This window comes from Anguilla rostrata, chromosome 12 (genome assembly GCF_018555375.3).
Source record: "Anguilla rostrata isolate EN2019 chromosome 12, ASM1855537v3, whole genome shotgun sequence".
NCBI classification, from domain to species: Eukaryota; Metazoa; Chordata; class Actinopteri; order Anguilliformes; family Anguillidae; genus Anguilla; species Anguilla rostrata.
The window spans coordinates 36,613,641-36,641,140 of record NC_057944.1 but is presented as its reverse complement, the minus strand read 5'-3'; the positions used below and the strand labels follow the sequence as shown (position 1 = coordinate 36,641,140).

General features: G+C 47.6%; 2 protein-coding genes across 3 annotated transcripts in view; both read left to right on the top strand.

The window, feature by feature from the left end:
- Positions 1 to 14,108, top strand: part of si:ch211-149e23.4 (uncharacterized) — a 24,283-nt gene extending 10,175 nt beyond the window's left edge. The window contains exons 6-14 of one of the 2 annotated variants that reach the window (XM_064302746.1): positions 1,345 to 1,514; positions 1,919 to 2,206; positions 2,919 to 3,245; positions 3,739 to 4,068; positions 4,688 to 4,850; positions 7,053 to 7,213; positions 7,998 to 8,073; positions 12,530 to 12,563; positions 13,125 to 14,108. In XM_064302746.1, the coding sequence (XP_064158816.1) occupies positions 1,345 to 1,514; positions 1,919 to 2,206; positions 2,919 to 3,245; positions 3,739 to 4,068; positions 4,688 to 4,850; positions 7,053 to 7,213; positions 7,998 to 8,073; positions 12,530 to 12,563; positions 13,125 to 13,286 (1,711 nt within the window). In that variant the 3' untranslated portion in view covers positions 13,287 to 14,108. Of the gene's footprint in view, positions 1 to 1,344; positions 1,515 to 1,918; positions 2,231 to 2,918; positions 3,246 to 3,738; positions 4,069 to 4,687; positions 4,851 to 7,052; positions 7,214 to 7,997; positions 8,074 to 12,529; positions 12,564 to 13,124 lie in introns of both variants that reach the window. The other variant, XM_064302745.1, reaches the window with a different exon arrangement.
- A 4,669-nt stretch (positions 14,109 to 18,777) lies between these two features.
- Positions 18,778 to 27,500, top strand: part of LOC135235726 (dynein heavy chain domain-containing protein 1-like) — a 37,306-nt gene continuing 28,583 nt past the window's right edge. The window contains exons 1-10 of the mRNA XM_064301512.1: positions 18,778 to 18,863; positions 19,746 to 20,294; positions 21,360 to 21,548; positions 23,097 to 23,303; positions 24,487 to 24,597; positions 24,979 to 25,135; positions 25,675 to 25,935; positions 26,343 to 26,486; positions 27,167 to 27,296; positions 27,494 to 27,500. The exon at positions 27,494 to 27,500 is cut by the window's right edge and continues 205 nt beyond it. Coding sequence (XP_064157582.1) covers positions 19,873 to 20,294; positions 21,360 to 21,548; positions 23,097 to 23,303; positions 24,487 to 24,597; positions 24,979 to 25,135; positions 25,675 to 25,935; positions 26,343 to 26,486; positions 27,167 to 27,296; positions 27,494 to 27,500 — 1,628 coding nt within the window. The 5' untranslated portion in view covers positions 18,778 to 18,863; positions 19,746 to 19,872. The remainder of the gene's footprint in view (positions 18,864 to 19,745; positions 20,295 to 21,359; positions 21,549 to 23,096; positions 23,304 to 24,486; positions 24,598 to 24,978; positions 25,136 to 25,674; positions 25,936 to 26,342; positions 26,487 to 27,166; positions 27,297 to 27,493) is intronic.

The window sequence follows — 27,500 nt, the reverse complement described above, 5'->3', positions numbered from 1 at the left end:
TGTTCACGCTACTGCATGAAATATATGTAAGGGTGAATGTTCATACTACTGCATGAAATATATGTAAGGGTGAATGTTCATACTACTGCATGAAATATGAGGTGATGTCACGACTGCATGAATATATGTAAGGTGAATTCACTACTGCATGAAATATATGTAAGGGTGAATGTTCATACTACTGCATGAAATATATGTAAGGGTGAATGTTCACGCTACTGCATGAAATATAAGCTTTTTAAGCATACTATAATGGTGCTGATCTGTTTGTGTGATGTGGCTGCTGCATTTGTGATTGCAATCATGTTGTTATCAATGGCAGTGTTTTTTTGCCAGCTTTCATAGTTTCAACCAGCTTTCAACACGGTTTTTTGATCAGTGACAAATTGCAAGTTTGTGAATGTACAAAGTTATTTTTTCGGAGATGAACATGAGCCATATTAAGCTGGTTGTGGTGAACACATTAGCATGCCTTCGCTGCTCTATTTGGTTTAACAAAACCTCACGAGAAATGGAAAAAAAAAACGAAAAAAAAAAACAGCACAGGCATTTAAACTCTGCTGAAAAACATCAGCATCAAAGCCACACTTCACAAAAACAGTCTGTTTCCGGCCTTTAAAGCGACCCTGAGCGTCTGCTTTTTATGTAAAAGAAGATAAAAACCCTCGAGGTGAACCAGAGTGCTTTGCTTCGTAAGAAGCTCTCGCACGTTTCTCTGGTTCTCTTTAGCGAGAATTTGTTTTTAGGGAGAACCTTTGTTTTCTCTGTGGGGAGACGGACTTGGAGGAGACATTTTTCATTGTCTGTCTCGCCGTCTCCCTTGTGTTTCACATCCCGTTGACACCTGCATTTACAACTGCACCACCAGTCATGTGAGCAGGTCAGCCAATCATGTGAGCAGGTCAGTCAAGTCATGTGAGCAGGTCAGTCAATCATGTGAGCGGGTCAGCCAATCATGTGAGCAGGTCAGTCAAGTCATGTGAGCAGGTCAGCCAATCATGTAAGACGGTCTGCCATCTATTTTTCTCAAGACTGACTTTGATATTACGTTGTCTTTTTGTCATTGTGGGGAGAAAGAAATAGAACGCCAGGCCTACACTCAGGGAGTTACTTAAGAGTCTGACAAATCAGCAGTGCACAGACATTACCTGCGTTCATTTAGCATGGGATTAGAATTTTCCAGAAACCCTCCCTCCCTCCCTCCAAACCCCTTCATGCTAGTTAAGATGTTTGAAGTAAAGCTGTCATTTCACAGTGTCAAAAAGACTCCAATAAGCCAAAAAAAACCCTAATGCCATAGTTTCAACCTGCCCTAAATGCGCTTATTTTCTCTTGTTTCTCCAGAGAAGACGGTTCCCTTCTTGAAGGCGTGGAAGTGACTGGGAGGTTCCTCCATTTTGAGGGGCCAATAGAGCCTCGTCATGCAGGACTCTACACCTGCAAGGCCTCTTACTATAGCCACACATTGTCCGTGCCACTGGAGATAGTGGTCACCCCAAAGGTTGTGGAGCCAGGTATGGGTAAACTTAAACCATTTAAAACCTCTCAGTACTGAGGTTTGCCTTTATATATATATATATATATATATATATATATATATATAAGCTACATGTGCTATTATGTGACTTGTACTTCCCCGTAGTTTGACTTAGCATAGGTTAGGTCAGAATAATGTTCACTGCGTGAACTGGACTGTGTTCTTGGCTATGAACAACTGTACGAAACGAGTATTGTACCTTACTGAACCCGTGTTTTGTAGTTGTTCCAATGACCATGATATGCACTTTTGTACGTCGCTTTGGATAAAAAGCGTCCGCTAAATAAATATAATGTAATGTATGGTGATGTGATTTTGTATTCAGCAGAGTGCATTTCATCGCTCAGTATAATTTCCCTCTCCTTTTTGTTTTTTTATCAGCGGTGGTGCCTCCCAGCATTAAAATCCAGACCCGGGAGGATGTGGATCACCGCACCGTTGAGTGCTCGGCCTCCGACGCCTACCCGGCGGCTAATGTGTCCTGGGTGCTCCCCGAGGGCCCTTCCGGAACCGTCCGGTCGAACTCCGCCTTCCGGAACGGGAGCCACTCCGTCGCCAGCGCCCTGCGCCTGCCCGCCTGCGTGCCCCGGGAGCTCACGGTGGAGTGCGTGGTCGAGCACCCGGCCCTCGCCGCGCCGGAGCGCCGCGCGGTCACGCTGCCCGCCTGCGGTGAGGGGCGACATAGCTCAGGAGGTAAGACCGATTGTCTGGCAGTCGGAGGGTTGCCGGTTCAAACCCCGCCCTGGGCATGTCGAAGTGTCCTTGAGCAAGACACCTAACCCCTAACCCCTAACTGCTCTGGCGAATGAGAGGCATCAATTGTAAAGCGCTTTGGATAAAAGCGCTATATAAATGCGGTCCATTTACCATCCATTTACCATGCAGGAGAGAGGGGGCGGGGGTTTGCAGATACCCCTGAATACTGACCCCCCCCAAGCGCCCCACCCCCCCCCCCCACCCCAACCCCACCTCCTCCTCCACTCTCCTTCTCAGCTCAACGCAGTGACGGGAAAATAAGGAGACTGTCGCTGACTCACTAATTTGAACCAATCATTTCGGGGGTTGCTATGGAGGGAAAAGCACTTTATGTCGGCCCAAACAATGTCAGTGGCTGACAACTCAACTCCGCTGTGGCTCCACCAGTTACAGGAGTCATAAAACCGCACTTTTCCATGACTGGTTTCCTCCACACGTTGCGCTCATATGTACCGAAGCAGTCATGTTTTTTTTTTTTTTTTCGTTTTTTAAGCACACGACCATATGTTTTCCCCTGGGTCAGGTGGAAATCCCACAATTCCCGGGGTTTAGCGACCGCGGTCTGAACGTCTGAACTCTTCCCCTAACGCGTACAGGGTCTGTGTGTCTGTCTGTGTCCCCTCAGTGAGCCCGGACGTCACCGTCAGCTCCAGGACCGTGTGGGACGAGGGCGTGGAGTACACGGAGGTGCGGTGCTCGGTGGGCGGCGTCGAGCGCGGCGACGCCGCCGTCTCCTGGAGGGTGGGGGGCGGCGACTGCGCGGGCTGCGCCGGCGAGCTGCCGGAGAGCATGCTGGGTAACCGGACCGGGAGCGTGCTGAGGCTCCCCACTCAGCTGGTCGCCGGACGGGTCGTGGCGTGCCTCGTGGATCACCCGGCTTTCGGGACCCCAGAGAGACAGGAGATCTGGGTCCCGTCGGCAGGGGCGTTTCCAAGCAGCGGCTACGATGAAGGTAATAATAATAATAATAAGCTTTATATTTATATAGCACCTTTCATACATCAAATGTAGCTCAAAGGGCTTTACATTCAGCAGGGTGGAGGATGCGAAACGAAGGCTGTAGCATGCTTGGAACCGCGACAGTTCACAACATTTGTTAAATGAATCCCCCTTGGCTCTTTTTCCTTCCTTCCTTCCTTCATTTATAGACTATAAACGCACTGGCCTAACCTCCGTTTATTGAGAGACCTGTATTTAACCACGGTGAGACCAACATTGAGAGCAACGATCTCTTTTACACTGGCGACCTGAGAATACCACGATGTGTTGGAATATCACGGAAATAGGGCCAACAGGATGAAAATGTACAGTATGTGCATTATGAAGAAGCAAACACAAGCTTCCTGGAAAAAAAAAAGATCATTGAAAAAACCCTGAGGCCCTTAATGTGAATCAATCTGTCCCATTTGGGTCAAGAGAACAGTGTTTGTTACTGTATTTTTCAGGGAGAGGGACATTTCCTAGCCCCCACACTCCCCAGTCCCCCGTGTCCTTGGTCCCGGTCGTCTCCCTGGTGCGGCTGAAGACGTCCGCTCAGTGGCAGGCCGTTTGCGAGCTCACACGGGCGAGGGCGGCAGGCCGCGCCGCCGTCTCCTGGGTCCTCCCCGAAAACAGCACGGGCCGGGCCGCCTTCCGGTCCGGGTATGAGGGGGGGAGTCTGTGGGCCAGGAGCACGTACGAGTTCCCGCTGGCCCGGCACGAGGGGAGGAACCTGACCTGCCTGACCCGGGATGGGCACGGCACCACGGAGACGACCCTCCACGTCCCCCAGTTCTGTAGGTGCACTGAAAAACCGATGTGTGTGTGTGTGTGTGTGTGTGCATGCGTGCGTGCGTGTGTGTGTGTGCATGTGTGCGTGTGTGTGTGCGTGTGTAAGTGCGTGTGTGCATGCATGTGTGCGTGTGCGTGTGTGTGTGTGTGTGTGTTTGTGTGTGCGTGTGTGTGCATGTGCATGCGTGCGTGTGCGTGTGTGTGTGTGTGTGTGCATGCATGTGTGCGAGTGTGTGTGTGTGTGTGTGTGCATGCATGTGTGCGCATGTATGCGTGTGCGTGTGCGAGTGTGTGTGTGTGTGTGTGTGTGTGTGTATGTATACTCAGTGCCTGCTGTTGTGTGGGTGTGGAAGCCTGTGATGGGAGTGCCATTTCCCAGCCCACATTGATGATGCAGTGGGAGCTGCCAGCTGAGCTGTGGGGGGGTGGGGGCTTCTGGTCACCAGTGCATGAAGTCTGGTCCAGTGTCAGCATTCATCACCTTACCATCCTCCCTCTGTCACTTCACAGCACCCTCTGCCACTGCACAGCCACGCAGCACATCTGTCCACAGCCAGGCTATGTCTGACTTGCTTGTATTGTACATTGGTCTGCTGTTTAAATGACTCATTTCCTCTCCTGCAGATATCTCATCCCTTAGAGTGCTCAACAGGACAACATCGTACCACTGGCCCCAGGAGGAGGGCCCCGTCACATACAGAGTGGCCCTCCAGGCCCACACCCCTGGCCAGAGGATCCTGCTCAGGGTCTACGGAAACGTGCCTCAGCACAACATTACCTGCACCAGGTGAGTGTACACAGCACATTACCTGTACCAGGTGAGTGTACACAGCACATTACCTGTACCAGGTGAGTGTACACAGCACATTACCTGTACCAGGTGAGTGTACACAGCACATTACCTGTACCAGGTGAGTGTACACAGCACATTACCTGCACCAGGTGAGTGTACACAGCACATTACCTGCACCAGGTGAGTGTACACAGCACATTACCTGCACAGGTGAGTGTACACACACATTACCTGTACCAGGTGAGTGTACACAGCACATTACCTGCACCAGGTGAGTGTACACAGCACATTACCTGCACCAGGTGAGTGTACACAGCACATTACCTGCACCAGGTGAGTGTACACAGCACATTACCTGCACCAGGTGAGTGTACACAGCACATTACCTGCACCAGGTGAGTGTACACAGCACATTACCTGCACCAGGTGCAATAACAGTGCATTACCTGCATATTATACATTTTTTTACAGTATGATATTCACTGAAGCAGGTGTAAGAGTTGAGTAATCTTGGTCAATTCAACAGTCGGGTATTACATGAAAGTATTTATGACCGCAAACCATGAACACTGAATTTATTCAAACAGTCACCTCACTACTCAACACCTTGGCTAGAGAGAGAACGAGAATGAAAGAGAGAGAGAGAGAGAGAGAGAGAGAGACAGAACGAGAACGAGAATGAGAGAGAGAATGAGAGAGAGAGAGAGAGAAGAAATAGTAGAGTGTGCGAGAGAGAGAGAGAGCAAATGTGAGTGTGAGCGAGAGAGATGCTATTAATATTACCCTTGCTCTATATAATAAGTTACGATAGCTTCATTTCTGCACAGATGGAAGGATTTATATTTATTGTCTGAAAACAGATTTTGAAACAGCACTGTCATTGAGTAGTCATTAGTGGCAATCAGGACCTTATGAGGTCTTGGCTGCGTTGAGGGGGGGGGGAGATCCCCACTGGGCATGCATCGCTGGCCTTTAGAAAGCCTTTTTATAAGGGCAAATGAGTGAGTCACAAAGGCAGAGTCTGGTGGAGCAGACCCCATCCTGAGACTCAGCAGGGGGGGGGGGGGAATCACTGACAACAACACCACCTTTTTCCATCCTAACCCTGCTGGATCTCCATCCTCCACCCCTGCCCAGCCACCCACCCAGCCGCCCGCCCAAAATCCAGGCTTATGACCTTAGTTATAACCTCACCTCGTTCACCGAGTCGGCCTACGTGCCGGCGAACAGACGAGACCTTACGAGCCCTTCTGCGGTCCGTGCTGGTAATGGACCGGCAGTGGCCTGATTAGCCTTTGCCTGTTGCACTTTAGAGTCGAGCGTCTTACCGTAACAAATATATTTCATTGGGCAAAGAAGGCGGCAGACTGAAAAAAAATCAATATGAATATTGAAAATGAGCAGAGATCAGTAAGTGTGCATTAATGCCTTCTTTCCATATGAGTGGCTCTGTTGGTAAAACATTATGTGAATTCCATATGTATATGGCTCTGAATAAGTGCTCATTACACCAGCAAATTAGCTTTCAATTTACTATGCACTACCACAACAGGTGCTGCATTTAGCTTATTCTTAAAGAACACCTACGCATAAGATAAGATAAGATATACTTTATTGAACCCCGTGGGGTAATTTGTCCTCTGCATTTTGACCCATCCTAGTTACTTAGGAGCAGTGGGCAGCCACAGTGCAGCGCCCAGGGACCAACTCCAGTTCTGAGGCCAGTGCCTTGGTCAAGGGCAACTGCAGTGCACCTAACATGCATGTCTTTGAGTGTGGGAGGAAATCGGAGTACCCGGAGTAAACCCATGCGAACACAGGGAGAACATGCAAACTCCGCACAGAAAGGCCCCAAGCCGAGATTCGAACCCACAACCTTCTTGCTGTGAGGCGACAGTGCTAACCACTGTGCCACCGTGACCGCCCAAGCTTAGCTTTCAATTTACTATGCACTACCACCCAATCCGGTAACAGGTGCTGCATTTAGCTTATTCTTAAAGAACACCTACACATCACCAAGCTCATTTCAAGAGAAGGCGCCTTGCTTGGAATTTCTCAATTAACAATTATCATATTTACCCTTTATTTAACGACTGCTTTGAACCAAAAATGGTCTCACCCCTTTGACTGAATTGATTTGCTTAGCAAATTTCACCCATTATGCGTCTGGTGATGACATGTACTTCCTGTCCACAGGAGAGACGGCTCGGCGGTGCGGGTGGTGGGCGTGGAGATGCTGTTCCCGCAAAAAGTGTCTGAGAAGGACTCGGGCCTGTACACCTGCCACGCCTCCTTCTATCACCACAGCGCCACCGTCCTCATCCACGTGGAGGTCACCAGCGACGACCTCCAGCTCTGTGAGTATCCGTGGAAACAATCCAGCCCTAACCCTACCCCTACCCCTAACCCTAACCCTCATCCATGTGGAGGTCACCAGCGACAACCTCCAGCTCTGTGAGTGTCTGTGGCAACAGCCCAGCCCTAACCCAACCCCTAACCCTACCTCTAACCCCAACCCCAACCCCCAACCCCCAACACCCAACACCCAACACCCAACACCCAACAGAATGCGCCCGACCTCAGCGTACACTGCTAAGCCAATCAGATAGCTGCATGTCATGTGCTGCTGTGAAGTGTCAAAGATTGTGGTCGGAACTGACGCTACGCTGCTTTAATCCAAATGTAGCCTCGTAAAATTTAGGAAAGCCTCATCTTGTATCTGTCTGTATTTGTTCATTTGAAAGATAAGGGTGAACCTTAGAATAAGCATGTACATTGTTGTCCCCGGTCTTTCATGGTAAGCTAAGATGCGATAATAACCAATAGACTTGTAACCTCATCAAAGATGGATTTGCTGACAAGTATTTTTTTGCTGGTTGCTGGAGACCCACTGCATATGGCACATGGGTTCTGTGGGTCACATGACATGATTCAAACCAATCCCACGCTTTTCACCATCGCTTTCTAGCCGGTGCTTATTATCGGCGGTTTATGTTTTTTGCGCATTGTGAAGACTGTCAAAGTGCGTCAATTGTCCCATTTTCAAAAACCGCGTTGAAAACTGTCTGTCCTGACTAGACGACGTTGTTTCGTCGCACATTCAGTCCTGATTTGTTCCGTGTTTGTTGTTGTCGTCTGCAGGGATGTTAGCCGCGATCTGCTTCTCTTCGGCGGCTGCGGTCTCCCTCGTCGTACTCGTCTCGCTCTGCGTCTTCTGGTGAGTTTCGGAGAGATGTCACGCAGTTGCCTAGCAACAGGCCGGCAGGTCGGCAGGTAGCCAGGTGAGCCAGGTGAGCCAGGTAAGACAGGAGGCACGCGATCCGCCGCTCCTCTGGCAAACAGGAAGCCCACAGGAGGATGTCTGATCTGTATCGCCGCTCACCTTGACCCATGTAGCGCTCTCCTGTTCATAAACAGGAAACGGCGTGGTTAGTGCAGACGTGCAGTACGCTAACCGCACGCGCGTCGAGTGCAGGAGTCTGATTTACGATTTGGGTTAAGGCCTTCTTCCATACGCAATCTTTATATCTTAATTTTTTTTGTCGAAGTCACTGAGAATTTTTTATATTACTTGCGAGCGGCTGTCATATAATGCATCAGTGTGAGATGTTATCGCGGGGCGGGGGGCGCTGGGAGAGGGGGGGAGGTTTTACGCTCTATCTTGTTCATGGGGGTGGTGGGGGGCGGGGGGGGTGGTACTATGCTCTATCTTGGTCTATCCTGGCTTTTTTTTCCCATCACCTGTCATGTGTGAGTTCTGTGGTTACCCCAGCACGGTCCTGATCTCGCAGTGACAACATTCATCAGTCTTACGTTTCACTGTTGGAAGTTGGGACCCCCATCCCCCCCACCCCCCCCCAGCTGTCCAGACAGAGACAGGTGTCACTCATTTTGGATCTGAGCAGCCTGTTTGGAGGGGCACGCCCAGATCCTGCTTGGGGAGTCATGGCTGCCATTCCTTCCCTGTGAGGGTTACTCTTTCATTAGCCCAGCTGGTTCCTGGAAACCTCGCCTGTCAATCACCAGCTGACCACAGGGGTCGGCGGGAAAGAGGGACGCGAATGTCAGAACTGCCGGGACGTTGCAAGTTCAAATCCCTTTTTTTTCTGATCGACTGCTTTATTTCTGCTTTTCAGAGAAGCGATAAATCATACATGGTACGTTGCTCTAGGACAGGGATACCCAAATCCGGCCCTCAATGTAGGGTCAGTAGTATTGCAGGTTACCTCTTTTGCCCGATAGTCCATAGCAGGGGCGCTGCCGGTGATTTTGTGCCCCATGAAAAGGCCTCAAATTGGGCACCATCGAATGAAGGTATGCGTGATGCTGCTGCATTTTTTCATGGGGGGTGGGGGAAACGACCACCTTTCTCCCCTCTTATGGTCAGCGCTGGTGCAGTCCAATAATGCCCCTGATTGGCCAGGAATTGCACTCCCCTGGTGTGTCAGGTTTAAATCGGCCCCTGATTAGAGGGGAGAAATGAAAGCCAGCAGCACTACTGACCCCGAGGGCCAGTGCTCTAGAGCATGTGTATGCTGTACATGTTATACAGGGCCAGTGCTCTAGAGCATGTGTACACTGTACATGTTATACAGGGCCAGCGCTCTAGAGCATGTGTACACTGTACATGTTATACAGGGCCAGTGCTCTAGAGCATGTGTACACTGTACATGTTATACAGGGCCAGTGCTCTAGAGCATGTGTACACTGTACATGTTATACAGGGCCAGTGCTCTAGAGCATGTGTACGCTGTACATGTTATACAGGGCCAGTGCTCTAGAGCATGTGTATGCTGTACATGTTATACAGGGCCAGCGCTCTAGAGCATGTGTACACTGTACATGTTATACAGGGCCAGTGCTCTAGAGCATGTGTATGCTGTACATGTTATACAGGGCCAGTGCTCTAGAGCATGTGTACACTGTACATGTTATACAGGGCCAGTGCTCTAGAGCATGTGTACACTGTACATGTTATACAGGGCCAGTGCTCTAGAGCATGTGTACGCTGTACATGTTATACAGGGCCAGTGCTCTAGAGCATGTGTATGCTGTACATGTTATACAGGGCCAGCGCTCTAGAGCATGTGTACACTGTACATGTAATACAGGGCCAGCGCTCTAGAGCATGTGTATGCTGTACATGTTATACAGGGCCAGCGCTCTAGAGCATGTGTATGCTGTACATGTTATACAGGGCCAGTGCTCTAGAGCATGTGTACACTGTACATGTTATACACACTCTCCTACGACGAACAGTAATGCGTAATATAAACTATAACAGTATACGTAATGAGCGACTGCATGGAAGAATTACCATTGAGACTTTGAAACAATGTCCTGAAGGACTCAACAGTGCAACAGTGATCCAGCTATGCGTCGTGTCAGAGTGTGTGTGTGTGTGTGTGTCTGTGCAGATCCTTTCTTGATATGTTCTTTTCCCATCACGGTGGACTGGACTGTGTGAGAGCGCAGAGGAGCAAACTGTGCCCCGAATGTGTTGCCACGGGAGATCAGATCCCTTCGCGCTTCCCTTTTGGCCCATCAGCAGGACCCCGCTAATTTGATTGCTCCGAAGCGCTCCCTTAGCTGCGCGATAAACGGCCGGGAGCGGCGTCGCCGCGGGCGACGGGCACTTGCGCGAGCGAGAGAGCGAGCGAAGGAGCGGCGGTGCCCACAGCAGCAGGCCGGAGCGAACAGGAACAGGAAGTCGCGCGCTGGCTCTGGTGCTGCGCGGTCCCGTGATTTATTCGCGGCTGTCGCTGAAGAGCCGACGTTTTCGGCTTTTGGGGAGCGTGAGACCCTGAGAACCCGCGCGCTCTCGCCGGGGGGGGGGGCGGATGTGGGGGATTGCGCCGTCCCGTGGAGCGAGAGCGTTTGCCCCCCCCGCTGTAGCCGGAAGCGTGCGGTTCGCTCAAGGTGTTGTTGGCTCCTCTTGTCCCATAATTCCCGGCTTCGGCTGGGAAGGCCCGGGGGTCCCGGCTCCGGAAGGTCAGTGGGAATGGCGCACACACGCATGCACGCAAACCAGCGAGCGTCCCCAGGGGGCCCGCTATTTCGAGATCAGTGTGTGACCCAATCGTGTCGATGGGGGGGGGGATGTAGGGCGGGGAGAGTAATGCGTGGGATAAGACGTGCACGGGTAGCACTGCGTGATGTCACAGGTGCACTACAGTTCCTTTAAATCGCAGTGAACGATGTGGTTTGTGTCTGTGTGCAGTAAAGTGTGTTACATACCCAATTCGTGAGTACATATTTTGGGCAACAGCACCCCCTGTGGGAAGGAGTTTGGCTCTGCAAGCATTTGCCATGGCCAGTTTTCCGGACACATGAAAGTGGATAGTGTGGTAACATTTTACATTGTTTTTACTTTCTCTGAGTCTTGTCACTTTGTACACCATAGCATATTTTGAATTTAGAAGGCTTCAGAAAGCCATTTCAGTAACTCATCCTCCAAGCTAGCATTATTTACATCATCCCAAAAATAATATATGTAAGCATGTATCGCAATAGATTGACTAAGAGGAGCCTTGACTTAAGCACATTGTGGGAGTATTTTGGCATTGTTGCAGCCAAAGGGAGACACATAAATGGTTAAAAGAGAGGCAGAAATAGCTCAATCAGATCTGAATGTTTTGAGGTTCGAGCATCACCGGAAGGTTGTTTCTCTTGTACGTGGAGTAATTTGGCATTAGGGAGAGAGTTTCAATTTAAACCATCGTGACCCTGCCTCAAACCTGGCCGTTAGGCACGCAGTCGGATGGCTTCACGGAGATATCATCATCGCACACGGGGAGATTAAAAAAACGGCGCAGGAGAGATTTTCCCCGCCCGTCTGCCGCTGCTGTTTGCCCTCCGTTGTCCTTCTCACGCTGGATTGCTCACAGCTGTCGCTCTCTCTTCCCTTTACTTTCTCCTGTTGTTTTTTTTTTTTTTTTTTTGTTTTTCTGAGAAATTCATGAGCTCCTTTCTGAAACCAGACAGTCTGTTTCAGACATAGACGTTTGGGCCTCCGTCTTGTCCTCGACCACCCAGGGAACAAAGATGAGCAGAAGAGCCGTGTTTGGAGAGGCCTGGCGGAGGACTACATCTCGCCATTTCCCACTGTGGCGTTCGGCAGACACTCTTATCCGAGGCGACTCACGCAGAGTACATTTTAAACGCACAAACCCATTTGTGTCAGCTGGATGTTAACTGAGGCTGTTCAGGTTAAATACATCTGCTCAAGAGCACAACGGGGTAGCACTGCAGCTGGGTACTGAACCAATATCGTTTGCGTTGCGAGTTCAGTTCCCGAATCGTTGCACAATAATGCTCCTTGAGTGTCTGATCAAGAAACCAAGGCAGCCTTTAACCCTTGGAAGAGAAAGTTTTTCTTTTTTTCCTTGAATGTCTTGTTTCAAAATTATAAGTCAGAGTTCTAGAACTCCATTGCGTTCAGCCGCCAGTATGGACTGTCACATCAGAATGTTCAGTTACGAACATTCTGATCACACATCTGTGATTTCACTCCTTAAAAGGTTCAAGCACTGCAGTGTTTTTATCTTTCTCACACAAGCAAGGCCCATCCCTGTAAAAAAAAAAGTTACTGTAACTTTTAAGTATGTCTTCACAGTTTTTTTTTTTTTTTTTAACCCAGATGATCTGTTTTGTTTCTCTTTTTTGTTTTGCAGCAAAAGAGCTGACGGTGAAGGTTCGAGATCAAAGGTAAATCCTGATCAAAGGATCGTGTGGGAGGGCTGTTGCACGTTTTTGCGGATTTTGTAAATGCGTTGTTTTCTGGCGTAGATCAAGTGGGGTCGTGAGTGTTTTATTTTTTGTTTTGTGCCCCCCACCCACACACACACATTGGGTCGCTTTCTCACCTTTGATGTGGCGAAGTTTCGGAAACTTTGTGAAATGCGATTGTAATGCATGATTCTGGCCTGGTGCCTGCACAATATAAAGCATTGTTTTCCCCTCCCTCTTGCTCTTCCCTTAATTTCTTCTCATTCTCCCTCTCTCTCTCTCTCTCTCTCCTCTCTCTCGTTCTCTCTCTCTGTCTCTCATTCTCTTTCTCTCTTGTTCTCTCTCCCCCCCTCTCTCTCTCTCTTGTTCTCTCTCTCCCCCTCCCTCTCTCTCTCTTTCTCTTGTCTCTCCCCCCCTCTCTTCTCTTTCTCTGTCTGTCTCTCCCCCCCTCTCTCTCTCTCCCTCCTCTCTCTTCTTCTTCTCTCCCCCTCTCTTCTCTTCTCTCTCTCTCTCTTTCTCCCCTTCTCTCTGTGGTGTCAGGCGTCCCATGGGAAGCGGGAGTCTCTGGCCCACCTGACGCCCCTGGTGCAGGACCCGTGTTCCCCGGAGCTGAAGAAGCAGCCCGTCTCGGGGCAGAGGTCCCCGGAGTACGCGGATCTGGTCAGGTACTCCATCATCATCGACGTCAAGAGCGCCGTGTAAATCTGAGCGCTCTCTGGCTTTCCACAAATCGGGACCCACCCTGTGGATTTAAAAAAAAAAAAGTTTGATACCACGGTTTGTGCCACTGAAATAACAAGACAGTGACACGGGGGCATATGATTGGTTGCTGTAGGGAGAGAGCCGGAATGCATGGCGAATGATTGGTTGATGGCAGCTTCTCTGCTGCCCGTGACCTTGGGAGATATCGAGGGGCAGCAGCTACAATGTTGGCCTGCGGAAATCAGATTGTTTGACGTTAACAGGGTTTAAAATCACATAGGTGTGGTGCGTGTGGACACGTAGCATGCCTCTACATTTTGATTAGAAACAACCGCAAAAAAAAAAGCAACGTCCTCTGTCAGCGTATGTTTTTTCTTGTGTGTGGCATCGTTGTTGAGTAGCACATTTCATACTTTTAAAGGGATCGCTTCACATATAACAGAACATTGCGAGGTGAGCGTGCTGTAGAAAGTCCTGGATTCATTTTGGCAGGATATGACGCAACTCAAACACGCTTCTTCCTCTCCGCTGTCCCGAGATTTTATTGGACGATTATGTTTTTGCTGTTTAAAAACCTACCTGCAATTGCACTGCACTTATCGTAACCACACAAAGCACATTTATACATGCAAAGAGAATGTGAGAGAAATATAATAGAATGAAGGTGATTGTTTTCCTCAGTTTTGTCCTTTATGTGCTTACATAGATTTAGATATTGCAGAAAACCCCAAGCATTATTGATCGATTTTTTTTTACATATTAACCTGTACTGTATTATTTTTGCTACAGCTGTGAATTTTTTTGAATAAATTTTTTTCACAACCTTGCAGCATGTTTCTGAATTCACCAGCACCTGCTTGCATCTGTACATGGTTCACATGGCTTACATATGCACTGAACGAACGGGTGATGCACATCAAGCCCGGAAAATTACTTTATACTCAAAATAATTTCTCAAACATAGTGTGTCTGTGCGAGTGTGTTTTTATACACACACTCGCACACACACACACCCGCATGCACACAGACACACACACTCACACACACAGTATATATGCACACATGCACATACACACACACATGGCTATACACATGCACACACACACACACATGGCTATACACATGCACACACACACACACACACATATATGCACACACATACATACACACACGCACACACACCCACACATACACACACACTCACACACACAGTATATATGCACACATGCACATACACACACACATGGCTATACACATGCACACACACACACTGGCTATACACATGCACACATACACACACACATATATGCACACACACACATACACACACGCACACACACCCACACATGCACATACACTCACACACACACACAGAAGATGATGAAATCCACCCAATTAACTGGATAGGAGCCCATGAAATGAGTCATGTAAAAGACTTGACCTCCAGACTCACACAAAAACCTAATAATATCAATTCTATCCTGGATAGAGAGAGAGGGAGGAAAAAAGCGCTATAACGTCCTGGATAGAGATTTGCATAATCTCAATGCAGAGCGCGCCTCTCCTGTAATGAGTTTAATGTGAATTTGCGGCGCGGCAATTTCTCCAGGCTGCTGAGAGCGAGGAATCTCTCCGTTTGATTGAAGTGATGAATTTGTGGTTCCGTGTCTATTGTTTTGAGCGAGTGGGGTAATTAACTAGATTCCCCCCGGGGACGATCGGCACGATAATGCGAGAGTAATTACAGGTACAGTAGGCTACGTTTTTTTTTCTTTTCTTTTTTTTTTTTAATCTCTCACCGCTACGATGGAAAAACGCGCGGCATCCTGAGATGGCATCCGCTCGGTCTGACTCGCGAGGCTGACTAACTTTAAAGGGGGAAGGCCCGGTCCGCTCATCAGTGAGTCCGCACAGCGACACAGTCTGCTGATGTCTGCGGAATTCCGCTGAGCGGTAATTAGCGGTCGCTCGTCCCTGCGTGTGCCGTTACAGCTGACAGCCATTTGTTTTTGTATTTTTTGTTTTTTTAGCTACGTAGCTCGATAAGTGCATTCAGAGCTATTTGTCTCGATGTCATGGCAACGAGAAGGGGGCGATTCAATGCAACGGGACCTGCCTCTCACCACCCTTAATGTCAACCGGGGCCCAAGTTTTTCTGAAATATTGCCAGAAGTTAAGGGCTGCAAGGTGCCATTTTTCATTTCTTCAGCTTTTACCGGAATCCATTTAGCCTCAAGCGTGCTGTTTCAGATGGGTTTTTTTTTCTTCTTCTTCTCTTTCAGAGCAGAGAAGAAAGCCTGCACTTGTCTTTTTTATATATCCTCTGTTTGTTATTCATTCATGTGTTTGTCACATAAATTAAACAGTGCTCATAATTCAGACATAAATAAATGGATACTCCAAGGGAAAGGTGTTTTTTTATTTATTTATTGAAGACTTGCATGAATAATAGATTTACACAGTATTCATGAAAATTGAATGGAATACAAAAAAAAAAAAAAACAAGAACTAAGGGTTCTGCTTGTCAGACGTAAACGGAATGCAGAGTTGGCTTTTGTCTTACTTGACGTGCGTGAGTAAAGAATGCTAACACCGCAGCCCACACCAGATGCACCCTGCCAGCGCCTTTGGACTGACACCCTGTCCCGAGAGAGTGCTTACATATGTCAAACAGCTCCTTTCCACAGATAAGCTCTGGATAAACTCTGGCCCTTCCAATGCACCGCAGCCGGGGAAAATGACCTTCCACTTATATCAGTGTTTCAAACATTAGAATTGATGCACGCACGCTCACAAACAAATTAATCTTTTCCTCACTGTCTTTGATGCACACATAAACACATGCACACAAACACATGCAATGTATGCATGGATGCACACACATGCCTATAGATATGCGCACACACGCACACACACATGCACGCACACAGTTTGCAGATTCTGCGGAAGATATGAGCTGATAGCGTCTGTTCTGGAAATTGTCCATCGAGTGGGGTATGTGGTGGGAGGAGGGGTCACACAGAACAGCTGTGGGGGTGGGGAATTTGGGGGGGGGGTCAGTGAGAAACCCTGTTAACCAGTTTCTGTCAGTCAGGGAGAGCACGCAGAGCAGAAGGGGTCATGGCTGGGTCTTCCGCACCAAGGCGAAACTCCCTCTCCTGTTGCCCGCGAGCTGTAGGCTGGGGCGAGAGAACAGCGTTGTGCCGCTGCTCACCCCGGTGAACAGGGCCGGGATGCTAACGCTAAGCTTAGGGCTGTCATGTCATGTCCATCCTTCCTCTGTTAATGTGATTTTCCCTGCACCAGATGACAAGCGCTGTCTATAATAGAATAGAATAGAATAGAAAACCTTACTGTCCATTAAATATAAAATAAAATGGAAAATACTGTTTCAGTCCTGCATAGTCACCCACAGAACGCTTGACTGGAGTCTAAATTCTGCGTTCAGATTAAATGTCAGGATATTGACGGATGAACCGCCGGCAAAACGACTCCCCTCCCAGGGATATTATTGACCCCTCCGTCTTCATTGCGTATTGAGTCGGTTATTTCGAGTTAATAAACCGTGCATAAATATTGTAGATCAAATTCAATTACCGTGAGACATGCAATCAGGCCCGGCGATGCGTCGCATTACGAGCTCGTGTCAGGCTATGAAATTAATTTCCCAACCCTGGGCTGCGACTGCACCGGAGGACCGCCGCTCCGGGCATTATTTCTCATCAGCATCGTAGCCCGTCCACCCCCTCTTCTATTACCACGCTGGTGCGGGCCGTCGATTGAGGAGGCGGGGAAACGCGATGCGGACGATCCAGAGGAGCGTTCTTGCTGCGCGTGTGCCTTTCGTGGTCGTACGAGACATAGGAACCGAGGCGGCTAGGGGACGAGGCTTCCGGCCGATTGGTTCAGAAGCCTGGCCCAGCATCAGAGCGTTCTTCAGCCCTGTTAGTTGCCCCGTCTGGGGCCAGCGTAGCTCTGCACCTCCGGCAGTTATTGCAGTTGGTGCTAGACCGATCGTGAGGTTCCTGTTTGGCATGGATGCGTTGCTACGTATTGCTTTCGTAATCGATTACCGAGCCCCAGGGGCGGGCGGGTGGACTGGTAACAGGTACAAGAAGAGGCTAGATGGGACAGTTATTTTTTTAAATGTATTTTATCGGACGTTCAGGAGGGGTGATCCTGGCCACGCATGATAAAGGCTTTTCCTGCAGGAGGAAAAATGCCAGGTCACCGGTGCTTTGCTATTGAAGCTGACCTCAGTGCCCTTCACCGCTGCCATCGCACTGCTGTCGGCATCAGAATGTGGCAAGCATCGATTTACAAGTTATTTTAATCATCCATCACTTGTAGGCTCTTTCTATGCTGATGGGAGGGTAGAGGCCTGTAAAAAATTTGTGTGTGTGTGTGTGTGTATGTGTGTGTGTGTGGTGTGTGTGTGATTGTCTTTAAGTCTGTAAGAAAGGTCCATGTATCTCCATGACTATATAGTCTTCAAGTGCCTGTTTTCTCCACTGCTTGCGTTATCACAATTTAGCTTAAAATGGATAGATTAACAACTAGCAGACAAAATATGACTCTGCGTCGCGAGACACAAGCAAGCAACTTAAAAAGCTCAACCAGGACATGCGTTTCCTTGATGGGAACTGTGCAGCAGCTCTAATGAGCGGAACTAATGAATCCGCCTTGTGTTTTAATCGCTGCGGCTGCGTTGCACATTGTCGCTTGCTGGTATCAGCATCTGCGCGTCGCATCTCCGGCGGGGGTTGCGGTATTGGCTTGCTGGACTGCGGCCCAGTCCTTTCCGTCATTCAGCAAATAATCCCACCGCACAGGGACATGCTCGAACGTCCGGAGCCAGTCGTCAGAGCACTTTACTGAATGTCGGGTGTGCTCTCGCTCTCTTTGCTCCCATTATTAACTTACAAAGTGGTTGGCGTAAATTCTTTATGTTGTTGCGCCCTCTTGTGGTAAACACTTAAATGACGCATGTACAGTACAGACTTTTAAGTTTTTTTAAGTTTTGATGATTCTCAATAACTATGGAACACTGTAAGGAAAAGACCAACTTCACGTATTCACACATTTCATTTATTTATTTATTTATTTACTTATCTTATTTATTTGTTTGTTTATTTGGTCCTTTTACAGCCCTTATCAAATTATTTGTGCCGGTTTTGGCTCTTTTATGAAAAGGAAATGAGAGACAGTGAAATAGTGAGATTTTCCAGCTCTCGGCCAGCGCAAAACCGCCATCAGAACCATTATAAGCCGCACAAACTATTAGTTAAATCTCGAGTTTTCGAGTCTGGAACGTCACGAAATTGTTCAGCAGCCATTCGTTTTTCATCCGCAGGAATGATTGTATAAAATAGTTGTTTTTAACTTTTTGAAGGTGTCCGAGCGCTGAATGAGATGATTGTGAAGAACTGAAATTTCGGGGTGTCCGATTCTGACAGCTCTAAACTAGACTGAATGGACTAATCGAGCTGCCGTAGCGTAGTTTGTGACCATGGGAACTATCCCAAACAGTTTGCGGACAAGTGCGAGATCTTTTCGTCCGAGATTTGAGTTGTACAGGTGAGAAAATATAAAGTCTAAAGTTAAGTTTTACGTTAAAAAAGTATTGATATTGTATAATTTGCTTTATTATTTAACGTGATATAGATTAGGCAGTCACGTGTTCAAGTTCGTTTGTTTACAAACTAGATTTTTTCTTTGAGCCAATACATAATAAAAAGTAACATGACAGCACTTGGTGCGGGGAGGAACTAGTTTTAGTTTATACCTTTGCTTGCATGTACATTGTGGTTTTGCTGGAAACAGGAATTTAACTACACCTCCTGAACGGCAGCGCCAAGGCGTGCTCTGTGACTTCAGTTATACTATGAACTTTTTCAAAAAATATATATTTTTTAAACTCAGAAGTAAATAAAATAAAAAACACACTCAAAAGTTGAACTTGAACTTTAACACTCAAAAGTAAAAAGATAAATAAATAGATAAATGAAAAACTTGTACATACGCCTCCTAGGGACATTATGCGCGCTAAAGCCTACTGTGTATAGTTCTGCACGCGAAACAATTGCAAATAGACTGCAATTGCACAACGAAGCCAAATTTGTTTTGCGCAATGGGTTATTATTGACAAAATCCATACTGTCAAGTAAAACTGTAAGAAATTTGAAGTGTATGGCATATTAACTGAAATAATCAGGTATTAACTTAAATGATTGCACAGGGCAACCATCACAGAGAAGGGTCACTGTTTTAAAGGTTTATTATTTTACCCACATGAATATGACGCTGGCTCGGTACTGGTGCATCTGTATGCATAATTTTCAAAGTTTTTTTACAGCTGTTACAGTGGAGTTAGTGATGAGGCATTCTGTGGCTGTGGCTGTGCTCCTGTGGCTGGCTAGTGGCTTCTCCCAAATATGTTCTCTGGTGTTTTGATTGTAGAATATTGGCACGGAGAGAGATTCACCTCACGTTTCGGTCAATGCGAACACGAAAGGAGAAGGCATGGGCTTCTGTTCAACGTAAAATTTAAAAAACTGAATAAAATTAAAGAAACAGGAGCACAGCGATGTCCTCGCCCAAGAGGGATGTCCGACACAGGTCCCCCACCGTCCCAGGATGCACGGCGTGGCCAGGCCTTCCGGTCAAGTCCGGCGACCATAGAAGTCCCGTAAGGTCTCCCAGGGTGATGTCCCTGCCTCTGCTGGCCCCTGCGGAATCGGGCGGGCGCCCCCCTCACGCTCGCCCCTCCCCGGCCTTCATGCGGGGGCCCCGGCCCGGGCGTCCCCTCTCCCCCGCGAGGTTCTCGCCCGTCCTGCCTGCCCTGTCCACGGCCGAGCTCCCCCGCCTGGTGGCGGAGGTGGGCCCCGGGGTGGCCGCGGGGGACTGCCTGTGGACCGAGGGGCCCCGGCTGATGGCCTCCGCTTTAGGGGTGCACATCCCCCTCAGCCCCACACAGCTGTCCTGCGAAGAGGAGCCCGCGGTGGGGAGGTGAGAACTGTTCGCAACAGTCGACATCGCCACGGTCATTTTCCTAAAACCATCCTTTTGCAGCTTCTAACGCTCTTGTACTCTCATTACATTACATTACATTACATTACAGGCATTTGGCAGACGCTCTTATCCAGAGCGACGTACAACAAAGTGTATAACCATAACCAGGAACAAGTGTGTTGAAAACCCTAGAGAGAAGTACCGGTCCAAGTGCAGGGAACAACCGCATAGTGTAACATGGACCCTGTAGGTTAAACTGATTAACACTAACACAAACAAGAACAGCAACAACGCAGTCTGTGCAAAAATACAAGCAGTAGTTAAAGACACGAGTGCATTAACTAAGTCAAAAAAAAACTCTCAGTTTTTAAATCCCTGTGTACTCAGTCTAAGGTCATAAATGGTAGTTTCTTGCTTTCTGAATCATTTGCTTCTTTCAGTACTGAAATGACTGGATGTGGCTGGTGTTGCCTTGTGCTTAAAATATCTCAAAGCTGCCAAAATGTTCCCAGCATACCGCTCTGTAGCCATTTTGTCAGTGTTAGACGAAAGGTAAAGCCTTCCTTAAAAAATTAAGCCCCCTCTAGGGAAGATTTTAGAGAAGGGGGTGAAATTTTTCTCTGGCTCTAAGAATCTTAATGAATTCTCCCGTATCTGCTTTCATTTTGATTACAATGCTTGAACAAATTTCTCTTGGCTGTTGTATGTACCATAATACAATAATCTGTCATTCTGTGTAATGGACTGCATATAGCTTTAATCTTTTCAAAAATATTAAAGAAAGTAAAGCAGATATCTCAATGTCAGTTTCAATATAATGTTTAAAAAATTTGTGTTGAACACCTGTTACTAAAGTACTTACAGAATTATTTTTCTCAAATTATGTTATCTTATTTGTTCGTTTTTTTCTGCCAAGCCCTCAAACATTTAGCCAAGTAGGATTCTTAAAACAACCCATATCCTTTCAGCCAAAAGAAGGTCATATACAGGTGATTTTCAGATGAATCAATAAGGCCCTTGTTTTTATTGTGTACGTCATAAAGCCGACTGACTGTCATGCAGTGTTACAGATGAAGACACACCCATGGAACAAGAGGAGCCTGCAGCCATTTTGAGAACAGTGAGGAAGACTGAGCTGAGACTGGAGCCGCTGACGGGCATGGAGGTGGCGGACATTTTCCTGAAGAAGAGGCTCTTGGGAAAGGCTCAGTTTGTTCATCTGAAGGCCATGGAAGGCAATGGGGCTTTTAGGTACATTATTTTTGCTCAGCTTCCTCACAAATTGTCATCTACTTCTTCTGTCATCAACTGTCATCTGTTTCTTCTGTCACCAACTGTCATCTACTTCTTCTGTCATCAACTGTCATCTATTTCTTCTGTCGCCAACTGTCATCTACTTCTTCTGCCATCAACTGTCATCTGTTTCTTCTGTCACCAACTGTCATCTACTTCTTCTGTCATCAACTGTCATCTATTTCTTCTGTCGCCAACTGTCATCTACTTCTTCTGCCATCAACTGTCATCTTCTGTCACAACTGCCATCTACTTCTTCTGTCATCAACTGTCATCTATTTCTTCTGTCGAATGTCATTACTCTTCTGCCAAGTCATCTTCTGTCATCAACTGCCATCTACTTCTTTGTATCATGTCATCTGTTCTTCTGTCACAATCATCTATTTTCTGCATCAACTGTCATCTATTTCTTCTGTCGCCAACTGTCATCTACTTCTTCTGCCATCAACTGTCATCTGTTTCTTCTGTCACCAACTGTCATCTACTTCTTCTGTCATCAACTGCCATCTACTTCTGTCATCAACTGTCATCTACTTCCTCAGCATTTGACTTAAGTCAGTCATAAAGTGCGGTTCCCTCCCACCATGTTCAACAGCCATCAATCTTTGTGAAAGATTTAAATGTTCTAACCCTAACCATCAGTGCTGTCATGCTATTGTGTTATTTTTTTTAATGTACGAAGTCGTTACACTACAGTACATCGTTTTGATTGAAGACGTCATTTTATTTAATTACAGTGCAGTTCATAGTTATTTCGTGATGCGTGCTCAGAACAGCGTGCCTGAACGTGATTGAACGGTCACGGTTTGGGGATTATTAAGCACTTTTTTTTGTGAGTTCAGCAAATGGAAATAAGCCAGTGGCAGCCGTTGCCACATCACGAAGCATTTTAGTACTTGGTAGTTACGGTCTCCTCTCGCTGGAACTAACAGCCTCTTTAGCTAATACGCGCTGACTGAAATTGCCGCGCTGCCAAAAAAACGTCCCCGCGCAGGAATTCATTTAAAGTTCAGCCGTCCGAATACAACAAAGCACAGCTGCTGCTGGTGATAATGACTAATCCTTTCCATGCAGATGACTTCATTTTTTAACACTTTCTTTGAAAGGGAATGCCTAAACTCTCGCGTAACAAACACACAAACACTACATGTGTCTAATAGAATGTGAGGGAATTTATGACATTACATTACATTTATTTAGCAGACGCTTTTATCCAAAGCGACGTATGAAAGTGCATATCAAGGTCATTAGAACAACTACAAAACACAGGTTCGGTAAGGTACGATAGCTCATTTCGTCCAGTTATTCATAGCCAACAACACAGCCCAGTTCACGCAGTGAACACTATTCTGACCTCTAACCTATAAATAAATAATGGAGGTACATGTAACATGAGTGGCATTTAAGTAGTTTCTCTCCGAGATTCGTGTGTTTGACTGTCTGTCCGTACCCTGCCCTGTTGGTGTGCCCTCCCCTCCCCTCCCCAACCCCTCCTCCCCTCCCCAGACCCTACGACCTTCGTGCGGTCCCCCAAGACCAGGCCGGGCCGGAGCACTACATCTTCTCCCCTTCCTCGGTGCTGCACGTACGGCACGGGACGGGCGGCGTGGGGTTCCAGACCCTGGGGGACTGGCACCGGGAGGCCCTGCAGTGGAACCTCCTCCAGGACCTCCCCTTCTTCAGAAACTTCCGGCTGCGCAGGGCTTTCACCTGGTGACTGTCCACACGCTGGCTCCGCCCCCCAGCTGAGCGTTCACACACTGGCTCCGCCCCCAGCTGAGCGTTCACACGCTGGCTCCGCCCCCAGCTGAGCGTTCACACGCTGGCTCCGCCCCCAGCTGAGCGTTCACACGGTGGCTCCGCCCCCTGCGGAGCGTTCACACTCTAGCTCCGCCCCCTGCTGAGCGGTCATACCAGACCTCTTGTTTTTGGATTCTAATACTTTTTCTGTGCTTTACTGATCTTTGTTTGGTGTATTGGAACCAGTGAAATACAGTACTCTCAAAAAGTGCAAACCCCACCTTCTGGTCATATCACCAGGCTCAGTTACACCAGGCCAGATCAATAGAGCACAGAGAAGTATTTGAATCCAAAACAAGTATGCATTTCACCCAGGTCTGGTTCATACCGTTATGTTAAGACAGGGGTGTCCTGTCTTACCCAAAAAGGGCCTGTGTGGGTGCAGGTTTTTCTTTTAGCCCAATACCAAGAAATCTGATTCTACTTAGCGATGTCTTGGTTGAAGACTATGATTAGTTAATTGGTTGAATCAGGTGCCGTAGACGTACTTCTGGGCTAAAACCAGCACCCTCAGCTAAACTTTTCGGATAAGATTCAACATCCCGGCATTAAGCGCTTACTCTCTAACACAAAACCCAAAAAAGGTGTTTTAAAAACATGCTAATTGTTTAGTGATCATTGAAATATTTATTGATTACCTTAAAATTGCGTTGTCTTTAAATTATCATTAATTCTCTTTCTCTTTCTTCTCTTTGTATATAGTAATTGAGATTTTAATTACTCAGTTTTCCCTCATTATTTTTAGCTTAATGTTAATAATAAGTGGATAGCATCTGTCTTTGTTAAAGTCTCTGCAGTTCACTAATTTAATCATGCTTGGCAATGTATTCTTATATTAAACTATTTATTTATTAAACTTTATCAAAGTGAGGCCAACTCACTGTTCATCACAAATTCACTTTCCAAACAGAATTGTCTCGACCGTTGACTGAAATCTGACAGCGATGCGATTCGTCCTAATGTTGGTGTAATAACTTTCAAGTGCCTCGTCCTCCGATACTAACGCGGCATACCTCCCTAATTTAATTGATTGACGCTAATTTGAGCCCCTGACTGTAGCTCTTTTGATGCCTGCTGCCTCTGCTGCCCCCTGCAGGTGGCACGGGAATGTGCGGCGGAACCTCCTCCGGAGAGCCCGGGACCTCCTGCAGGAGCAGCTGCTGATCGCAGTTCCCCAGTTTAGGGAGGCCCTCCTGCAGGTGTCCAGGTGCTCCTAATTACCCTTTCCCTTTCATATTTGACCTTTTATAAAGAGCAAATATACCCGCCGTGGACTGTGTGACAGATTGCTGTGTGCATAGGTGGCTGTGTAGTATAATGGGTAGAGAGCTGGTATTGTAACCTGAAGGTCACAGGTTTGATTCCCGGATAGGACACTGCCATTGTACCCCTGAGCAAAGTACTTAACCTGCATTGCTTCAGTATGTATATCCAGCTGCATAAATGGATGCAGTGTAAATGCTATGTAAAAAGTTGTGTAAGTTGCTCTGGATAAGAGCGTCTGCTAATTCCCTGTAATGTAATGCAATCGCTGCTTTTCCTCCACAGTTATGTTTTATTTTTATATGTCACCTGTTGTTTTTCCCAGGTTGATTGAGGAGCTCAAGCAGGTTCACTGGCTCCCCCAGGATGACTCCCGGTCTTACACACTTCAGGAGTTCCACAGCGCCCTCGTGTGGCAGAATAAGGAATCGCGGGCCCTGCTGGGGAAATTTCTGCAGTACCGATCGCTTATACTGAACATGGTGAACTGAACCATACTGAACTTTTCCTTTCCTTTAAAGTGAGGGAGAGAAAAACATATATTGAGCTTAAAAGCATCTGGTTCGTTGATATTGTGTTGTTGATTCAGAGCTGGTTTAATGCCTAGATTAAATAATAGCTGCTATGTGTTTCCTCCTTTGCATTGAAAAAAACTAATTTAGTATTACTTTTTTGATTTGTTTGTTTGTTTGTTTATAATACAATATTTTACTGAAAGTATTGAAAAATAAGTAATGAACGTAAATACTGAGGTAACAGTCACTGCCAAATAGATGCATATAAAAGGAAAAAGGTCCTCAGCATCCTAGTGTTGATTTGGGATAATTATTCTGGGCCTAAAATAAATCTGCTTCCTAATCCCTTTTCTCAGAAACCACATCCACACACCCACACGTCAACATCTAAGTAAACTCCATCAGCAGGAGCTCTCATTCCGGTCTCTAAATTAGTCAGTGTGGGTCCATCAGGGGCTGAATGTACTAGCCAGAGTGGATTCAACACTGTAGGTGTTGCCGTGCAGGTGCGGGAGGACAGCTGCAGGACGCGTCAGGACCTCCAGGAGCAGGTGGAGCGGGCGGAGCAGGACCAGCCGGCCCGGCCCGGTCAGCCGCTCCACCTGCGGCGGGCCCACCGGCACCGCCTGCGCCGGGCCCTGCACCGGGCCGAGGGCGCCGCCAAGCGCCTCGCCAACGTGGCCGCCCTCGTCGATCACATGACCGTGCAGAGCCTGGCGACCGTCGCCCGCCGCGAGGTCACCGCCTTCCTCCGAAACGTGGTGACGGTGAGGGGGGGGGCATGAGGGCGCAGGGCCGCTGGCCGCCGCGGTAAGATTTAGCGGGTTAGGAGACGGCAGAGACGCAGTCGTCGAGCGCGGAAAGCAGCTACGCGGCTCACGGTTACGAAAACGACAAAGCAAAACAAGGCTTCTGACTGGTGGTTGTTTTGTCAGTTCGTAACAGCGATATTCGTCATGTTAATAGAAGTCATACCGATAGATGTTACAATTTGTTACCCGTTGCTGTAATATGATATTGGTGAATGATAGTATAATATGTCAATATAATATTAGCGTAATATATCTTATCCTGGCCACACAAGTATCTTTGCCTTGTGCGTCTGCATGCGTTGTGTGTGTGAGTGGGTTGATTGATGGCGATAAAAGTGCTTTCCCTGTGTTTCGCGGGCCAGAGGAGCCGGCTGGAGCAGGGTGGCCTCTTCCTGACGGAGCTGGTTTTCGGGACGGAGGGTCAGCTTGCCCCGGTCCCGCCCGTGCACCTGCTCCAGGAGGCCCTGCAGGGGGCGCTGTGCTCTGTGGCTGACTCTGTACTGCAGGTGAGTGCGGAAGGGGAAGCTTGTATATTTAAGACCTGTTCATTATCAGGAGTGTAAAATGGTTCCCTTAAAAACACAGCATCATGGGATAGGTCACATGGGGTTTTGACCTGATGTTATTAGCCTTTTAAAATGAAAGCTGCATGATTCCTGTTTCGTACAGCGCTCATTTTTAAAAGGCTAGCCACTTCAGCTCTTATAAAAAGCAGGGTTTGTAAAATGGGAGAGGTACTGAAGGCAGTACTGAGCTTCAGACGGTGTCTGTGTCTTTCTTTATACACATCTTATCCAGCTCAGAGTGCTGTAAATGTCTCATAACTCAGCTAATAACGTTAGGTCAGAACCCCATGTGACTCATCCCTAATATTGTGGTGTTTTAAGGGTCCCGTTTTACGTCCCTGATAATTAAAACGTCTTAAATATACAAGCTTTCCATAAAATGGTGATAGATACAGGACGGCGGTGCCATAATTTCGTGCTAATGGGGAAGATGCTGTAAATTAATAGGAAAGTATGCCTACGGAAAGAAGGCTCAGAGGTGCACGCTTGTTTTTGCTAAATTGGTCTTCACTATTGGAATACCCGAATACCACCCCCCAACCCCCCCCAAAAAAAACCCCCAAAAAACTATGAATTAAATCCCTTTTTACATGTGACGGCTTTAATCTCTTCTCTTGTAGGTGATTGACAGTAACTTGTCGTCCGGGTCGAAAGACTGGGTGGCAGAGGGCACCCCCCTCGCTGATGCCCCTCAGGACCTGACCCCTGACCCCAGCCCGCCTGGTAATAACGGGGTGTCTGGCACCACGGGTGAGCTGTAGAGCAGGGGCTCCCTAAAATGTCTCTTTTCTTCTTCTGTGGTCACTGTGTGTATTCTGTGCAAGTTACACTTTGTGTTCAACTCACAGGTTTTTGTAAAAAAAAACAAAAAAAAACAAAAAAAAACAAAACAGGACATACCAATTAAAATCAACCCATTCTTTTGCCCCCTGCTTTTGCCTCCAAAGAGCCCTG